Source organism: Terrapene carolina, unplaced genomic scaffold (genome assembly GCF_002925995.2).
Source record: "Terrapene carolina triunguis isolate 2854851 unplaced genomic scaffold, T_m_triunguis-2.0 Scaffold629, whole genome shotgun sequence".
Lineage (NCBI taxonomy): Eukaryota > Metazoa > Chordata > Testudines > Emydidae > Terrapene > Terrapene triunguis.
Window position 1 is genome coordinate 19,721,885 of NW_020664980.1, and position 7,802 is coordinate 19,729,686.

Here is a 7,802-nt window from a genome sequence, read left to right on the forward strand (position 1 = left end):
CCGCCTGGGGGCTCTGGCATTGCGCCGTCGCTAGGGCAGCACTTGGCACGTTCAGTGGCCCAGCCTCCAGCCAAGGGCCATGTCTCCCCCGCAGGGATTCCCCTGGTATCTTGCACTCGCACCTCAAGGCTGAAAGCTGCTGGGCTTCTTTCCCCCAGCTCCTGAGCTGGGCTCTGGGCCTTCCTCTGAAGGGAAAGGAGCTGCACTAAGGGGGAGGGGAGGCGCTGGCCTGGCAGCCCTGGGGGAGCCAGTCATGCCCACAGTGGGTGCAGCTCAGACAGGGACACTGCCCCCTCCTTGGGAGCCAGGGGGTAGCAGCCTCTGTAGCCCAGCTAGCCCTTAGCCCCTCTGCTGTGGCTGCCAACAGGGAGCTAAGCTGGATGCTGGATTTTGTGCTACTGAGACCCCAGTTTGCCGGCCCCAGGCCTCAGAACAGCCATGGAGGGGTGTCGTCTGCCTGCCTGGGCTGGATCCCCCACACCCCTCTTGACTGCTCTCCCCTGGGCCGGCCTGAGGAGCCCCCCCAACGCAGTGCTGTGGCCAGGGTCTGCAAAGGCTCCTGGAAGGGTGGGTGGGTGGGTGGGTGTAAAGACCATGCTGCTGGCCCAGGGTCCCGTCTGAGCTGGGAGGAGGCAGCCACAGCTGTGTGTGGACCAATTGTCCAGGAATCAGCCTGGGGACAGAGCCCAGGCGGGCGACAGGAGCTCTGGAGCCTGCCTGCCTGGCTGGGTGGCATGTGCTTGTTTTGGTTTCCCTCCCCAGCCCCCCAGGCGGGAGGAGGAGCTGGGTGTGGGAACCACCACGTCAGACAGGAGGGAGCAGTTCAGCCTTGGCTGGGTGGCAAGGCAGACCGACTTCCAGCCGGATCCTCCCAGCGTGCTGCTCCCTGGGGCTCGGCTCTGGCTGCCTGGGGGGAGCAGGTCAGTGGCAGAGGACCCTGCTTTATCTCTGGGGAACATGCTAGTGTCTGGCCGGCTCCTGTTGGGGTTCCCAGCTCCAGAGGCTGAAAGAAGGCACCTGCATCCTCAGCTTACAGGCCTGAAGGGAGCAGCTGGCTCCGTACAGACCCACTCCCACCAGAGGCTGCTTGTAGGCAGGGGGTGGGGTGGGGGTCCCTGCATGGGGACCCTGGATGAGTCTTTGGAGCCCTGCTGTGAATGCTGGGAGTAGTAGTGGGCTCTGCATGACACAGGGAGATGTGGCCTCTCTGCCTCCCCTCTGGCTGGCTGGGCATCCATGGGGATGGGGGAGGGAGCCCTGCTCTCCCCCTCTGGGTGGGGCTGGTGGACAGAGAGTGGCCCCAGCCACTCACGCCCCTTTGCTGATTGTCTGTTCCCTCCTTTGGCAGTGCTGGTACCACACGTTGGTCTAATTCTCCATGGCAACAGCACAGGCCCCTCATGTGACCTGTGACCCTGGCAACTGCCTCCTTGACTCTTCCCTAGCCTCTGCGCCTGGGAGCTACGGCTGCGGCATGGGCAGCGTGGGCAGCCTGGTGGAGAAGCAGGACTTGACGCCTGTGGAGCTGCGGGCGGTGCTGGGGGGCTCGCGGGGGCTCCGGCAGCCGGACGGCCTGCTCCGGAAGGGCCCGAGCCAGCGGGAGCTCTTCAGCTACCTGCACGGCGCCAGGAAGGAGCCCCGGGCCGAGAGGAAGCACCAGGCGCTCGGGGGGTCCTGCAACCGGGACTACGAGAGCGACCGTGAGAACCGGTCCCCTGACCGCTACTCCCGCGAGCACCACCGGGGGGCAGACTTCTCCAAGAGCTCGCTGCCGGAGCGGGGCCGCTTTGACAAGGTGAGGCCCTGGGTGATGGGCTGGGCTGGGGCAGCCCATGTGGCTAGGGATCCACGGGACTAGTTGTAAGGATGTTTCCCACAAGTGCGTTGCACCAACCGCCCCTGAAATGCAGCTGTCTCTAGAGTGGAGTGCAGCCACCAAATGGGAGCTGGCTGGCGCAGAACATCTGAGGAGGGGGCCCTTACGGACAGTCCCCATGTTCTTGGCAGGCCAGGTGGTGATGGGCCCGTGTAACGGCTGTGACAGATGGAAGCTGGGAGCTGCTGGAAGGTCCTCGTACATAAACCTCATCTCTGTGTCCAGGGCAAAGGGGTGGGGCAGCCCTGAGCCATCCTGCAGCTGGGGACACAGACTGGGGTGCCTCAGCTCTTCTCCCTGCTGAGTGGAGGGGCAGCAGGGCTGGGTGGCTCTGCTGAGACCAGGTTGATCCTTGGCTCCCTTGTCTTTCAGTGTCGGATCAGGCCATCGGCCTTCAAGGCAGTGGCTGGGAAAGGCCTGGTCTCCATGCAGGGTCTGGCCTCATCTAAAGGGCAGAAGCTGTCGAAGAGCAACGGGAGCCTGCACACCCTCCTGTCCCAGAGCAGCACCAGCACCGGTGCCTCCTCCCAGCATGGCCACATGCGCACCCACCTGCTGCACACCATCAGCTTAGACGAGGCCTCCAATTCCAGCCACAACTCCATCCAGAGCTTCCCCATCTATCCTCCCCACTTCAAACCTGCCCAGGGCCAGTTCAGCGCCTCCATGGGCCACATCAACCACATTGGGGGCTCCCTTGACAGGGCCTCCTGGGGCCCCAGAGACCCCCTGGCAGTGGAGAAAGCACCTCTGTCCTGCAAGAGCATGGCCACGCTAAGCCGTCTGCAAAGCTCTGGGGAGCCCCCACCCCCCTACGAGTTCACCTACTCCCTGGAGGATGTGGTGAAGCAGCTGGAGGACCGGCTGCAGGAGAAGAGTGGGGAGCTGTGGCAGTTGAAGAGGAGCCTTAGTGAGACTGAAGACCCCTTCACGCAGGTGAGTGCAGTGGGGCTGGCCTGAGGGTGCAGGGCCCTGGGCCTGCTTCCCCCACATCCTAACCCCCCCTCCCCCAAGCAGGGATGCTAGTGTCTCATGTGTTGCCCCCGTGCTGTTGTCTTGGAGCTCACTGCGTGTTGCGGTCTGTGCGTGGTCCATGATTCCCTGGAGTGCTGTGCTGGCAGTAGTGTGCCGGTGTGTTGTGTCTGGTGCGAGCAGAGCGGGGGAAGGGCACGTTCACCTCCAGAATCCAGTGACCTGTTGGGCAATGGGGAGCTTGGGCTCTGCTGCTCCCAGTGCCAGAGCATCAGGCTTGCTCCAGAGAGATTGGGCTGGAAAATCTCCGTGCACGAGGAGCCTTTTCCCCCTTGCACCAAGGGAAGGTGGCGGTGGGTGACCCATAGGAGCAGCTGCTCAGCCTGTATGTGCTCTCTTGAGACAATGGAGACATTTATGTTTCAGAAGCTCGTACTAGGGTGGGAATGGTGCAGTGCCGGGAGGTGAGCCCTGCTGTCCTGGCTGAATCCTGCTTGGAGATGGATTGTGTGTTGCTGCGGGGTGGCTCTTAGCGCTGCTGCTTCCCATTCCAGTGTCATGGGGCCAGGCTGCTCCCTGCGCTAGGCTTCGGTGTGACTTCCGTTTAACTAAGCCACCTCTAATCCACCAAGCAGTTGGGGCAACTGCTCCCCGCTGCAGGGCTGGGATCCGGAGCAGCCTCAGATACTAACAAGCTGCTGGAGGGGGCTGGGCTGCCTGGCACTTCGCCCCAGGAGCTGGGCACAGACCTCTGCTTGTGCCAGCAGGTTTTCGAGGACAAACAGCATCTGTGGATGGATGCACTGGACGAGCTGAAGCAGATGTATGTCGCCAAGCTGCAGCAGGTGACCCAGCAGGCCCAGCGCAGCCAGCGGGCACTGCAGCTGCAGCTCTACAAAGCGCAGCAGGAGAAGAAGCGGCTGCAGGAGGAGCTGAGCCTGCACCAGGGCCAGTGCGAGGAGCTGAGGCAGTGGCAGCAGCAGTGTGAACGTGTCAGCCCCAAACTAGAAGAGACCAGGTGGGAGGTGAGTAAAGGAGAGCCCTGCAGCTCTCCTTCACCCTTCTGCCCCAACAGCTGTCCTAGTGCCCCTCAGTCCCAACCCACAGCCTCAGCCCTCGGCACAGGCGCCAATTGTACCATGCTCTGGGGTTTTTGGGGAGGAACTTTTGGCTCAGGACGAGGCAGAGAGAAGCTGAGTCACTGTCATCTGTGACTTAATGCAGCTGTGGACCCGGCACTAGAGCCAAAAGCCTAGTGACCCCCCCCCCCCAACCCATCCCTCACACCCCTACAAAGCCTCCATTTCCTGCCTGTGGGAATCCCGAGAGTGCTGCCTGGTATGGCTGCCCCATGGCAGGTTTAATGCTCTATGCCCCTGCCTGGCAGAGTTGGGATTGAATGGGGGTTTCCTATCCAGATGCACCCAATGATTCTAAACCCCACCCCCCCTTTTCCTGTGCATCTCATATCTTGCTCTGTCCCTCCCCACCCTTTCTCTGCCTCTCCTGCAGGTTTGTCAGAAGGCAGCTGAGATCTCACTGCTCAAGCAGCAGCTTCGAGACTCCCAGGAGGAGATGGCCCAGAAAGTCAGTGAGATCTTCAGCTTGAAGACCCAGCTGCGGGAGGCCCGGGCAGAGGTGCAAGCCAAGGACTCTCAGCTGGCCCAGCTAGGGGACTCCTTCCAGGCCCCACCAGAGCCCAGCTTCTCCCTCCCTTTGGGGGATGCTCCCATGCCAGTCTGCCAGGACTTCTCTGGCTGTGAAACTGATGACTCCAAGTGTTGGGGTCTTCACAGCGAGAGTGGTGAGCCCCCGGAGAGGCAGGTGGAGTGGCTGTGGGCAGAGCTGCTGCGTGAGCGGCGCCAGGGCCAGCTGAAGGCTGTGAACTTTGAGCTGGAGAGGAAAACCTGGCAGCAGGAGAAGGAGAAAGTGCTGCGCTACCAGAGGGAGATCCAGGCAAGCTACATGGAGATGTACCACCGCAGCCAGGCTTTGGAAAGGGAGCTGCGGCAGCTGCGGGCTGAGCCCAGAGATGCTGACGCAGACTCACCCTGGATCGAGAGAGTCGAGTCTTCAAAAATCTGAATGGGAAGCCAGCAGCCTGGACTGGGAAGGAGCAAGAGCTCTTGGGATGGTACCCAGGCTGCACCATGGATTGACTGGGCTAGCCAAGGGGGCTTCTCCATTCAGACTGATGATGCTGTGAGCACTGCAGGTCCATCCCTGGGGGAGTCTCAGGAGCAAGTGTTACTTCTGCCTCTGCAACAGAGGCCTGTGCTCCAACAGCTGCCTTGGGCAGGGCAAGTTTGCACCATGATTTTTACTGTCTGGCAAACAGAAGCCCAGCATCAAGTGGGATTTCCTGTTCCTCCTCCCCCATCCCCTGCTGCTTCCTACCCCAGCAAGGGCTCTGGCCCTGCTGGGGAGATGCCCAACTTCCTCTCCTTACACTGTCCAAGCTGCATGCCTGCCAGTCTTGCTGCATGTCCTTCTCACTGAGGCTGCACTGCTCACTGGCCCCAGCAGAGAGCTGCAGGCAGAGTAAACCTGCCCTGCTGTGCCCATGCAGGTAGCCTGGCCTTGGGGCTTGAGGCCTGGGAAATGTGAAACACGGATGCTGCGGAGCACTTCCTGCCAGGGCTAGAGCCGCCCTGGCACCTGGCTCTGCTGGAGTCTCTGCAGCAGGAGAAAAGGAGAGCCTAGAGGGCTCATGCCCCGGGGGACAGGTGCAGGGGCTTTGCAGACCACCCAGGGCTGTGGCCTCTGTGCTGGGGCTTCTCGTGCTGCTTCGGAGCTGGGTCGGTATCCTGACCTAGAGAAGGGGAGATGGAAAGCAGCTCCTGCCAGAGAGCATGCACCGTCGCTCAGACCTATCCTTGCCCACCCTCCCCCGTTCTGGCCCAGCCGACGTCTGGGTATGAAGCTTTCCCGTGAGGCAGTAGCACATGCCTAGTGAGATGAGATAAATGAAGAACCTTTTCCCCCACCGGCCCAGCCCAGCCCAGGGTGAGGGGAGGGATGGGACCTGCCTGTGTAGAGCGAGAGCCTACAGGAGAGCACCTGGTGGGGTCACAGGCACAAGTGCAATCGGGGGAAGGTATGGTCAGCTTTCCCCCCATTCAGCTGCAGAGCACCCAGGGAAGCAGAACGTAGGCTGTGGCTTGGTGCTGAGGGGTGGGCAGGGGCAGGCTAGCACCATGGGGTGGGGCAGGGGGCTGGCTGCTGGGTGCTCTGGATATGAAGGTCCAGGCCTGGCACGGCTCTGCTCAGCCTCTCCTGGAATAAATCTGAATTTGGTACTTCTGGCTCCTGTGGCTGCTTGTCTCTCCCTCCATGGGGGTGACCCAGCAGCTGTCCCTGGGTGCTCACGTGGGTGAGTTACAGGCCTCCCAGCTGACCGTATAGGGCAGCAGTGAAGCTGGTATTTACTCTGCACCCCAGGAGGTTGCTGCAGCCAAAACTCCATTTGCTGCTGACCAGGGATGTTGAGCTAAAGGCAGGCGAGTCGGGGAAGGGGAGCAGTGCTCCCAGCGTAGGGACCATGGGCCCAGTTTCTGAGGATGATGCAGACAGGGCTTCACGTGGCCTGGCCCCTGGCTGCCCAGTGCTAGCAGCAGGGCTGGGCCCCACCTACAGGAGCTGCCTGCTCCATTGTGTGTGTTCCTGCTGGAGTGGGGGCTCTGGTTTGTCTCTAATGGGCTGGCAGCGACATGCTGCTCTTTAAGGTCAGACACAAGCCCCCACGAGCAGTCCTGGTGCAGCACCACTTGCCTCTCCCAGCTGCAGGTTATCTGATGGGTGGAGAGGAACCAATCTACTCAGTCCTGCTGGACACAGGTGCTGGGGGCTGGCAGGGTCAATCTCTCTGGCCTCGTCCTGGCAGCACCCTCTCGACTCTGCTTGGAAGTGAAATACACAAGATGCCAACAGCTGTAGTACCCTCAACCACTGGCCAGTGTCTCCTTTTAAATCATCTCTTGTCATGGTGGTGCCTGGCACCTGTCCATGCCATCGACCTGGCTTGGCCCTGCAGTGACAGGCTGTGCACACACAGCAGTGCTCCTGGCTGCTAGCCCACTGGGGCTTGGCTCTGAGGAGCTGGAGCCCGAGTCTGGGATCTGCTGCAGGTTTGTTATTCTGGGCCAGCTGGCTGTTGAAATCTCATTTGTTTGCTGGTGCCCACATCAGGCCAGGGCTCTGTGGTGCCGGGCTCTGATCCTTGCAGCAGGTTTACACCCAACAATTAGAGCCATGGGGAGGTGAGGTGGGACCCAGGAGAGGGCGGCACCAAAACTTGGCAGGGAAGCCAGAAACCAAGCTCCTGCCGCAGATGCCACAGGGCAGAGTTGTGGCGTCTCAGGAAGAACCGAGTGTTTAGATTATTGGGTTGGTGGTGAAACCGGTTTCCTGAATTCCACAACATTGATTCACACTCAGAGAGATGGAGGCCCGGCCGGGTGTAACTGTCATTGCTATGCTGCAGGGGCCCTTCTCCAAAAGCACTGCCGAGCAGCTCGCCCTTGCTTGGGATCCTAAGACTACGACAGCCCTTTCTCCGCATGCTTCTAGCCTGTGCAGACACCCTCATGCTGCCACTGTCTCTCTTTGACCCAAGCACCATCACTGAACCAAAGGGACCCTGTGGAACCCTTTCCAACCCACCCCAGCAAAATGCTCTCTTCTTAGGGCACTAAGAAGAGAGGCATGAATGCAGCTGGTGTGGCCAGGGCAGCAGTGACTTCTACAGCATTGTTCAGCCTGACAACTCCATTGCCTGATTCCAGCCACTGGCTCCTAGTTACACCCCTGTCTAGCTCCTGTACAACTCCCCTCCCCCCTCAGGTAGGGTTATGCCTGGTGGAGATGTGAAGTCATATTTCTGTCACTGAACCAAGCTGCTAACATGCTCCCTCCAGCCTGGATGCTGCATGTCTCCTCTCTGAAAACATACCCA

The 7,802-nt window shown here is 60.8% G+C and overlaps 1 protein-coding gene across 1 annotated transcript; it reads left to right on the plus strand.

The window, feature by feature from the left end:
• Positions 1 to 610: 610 nt before the first annotated feature.
• On the plus strand, positions 611 to 6,020 carry N4BP3 (NEDD4 binding protein 3). Its single transcript, XM_026659504.2, has 4 exons — positions 611 to 1,795; positions 2,249 to 2,812; positions 3,616 to 3,873; positions 4,361 to 6,020. The coding sequence occupies exons 1-4, from the start codon at positions 1,379 to 1,381 to the stop codon at positions 4,931 to 4,933; spliced, it is 1,812 nt and encodes a 603-aa protein (XP_026515289.1). The 5' UTR covers positions 611 to 1,378; the 3' UTR covers positions 4,934 to 6,020.
• The last annotated feature ends 1,782 nt before the right edge of the window (positions 6,021 to 7,802 follow it).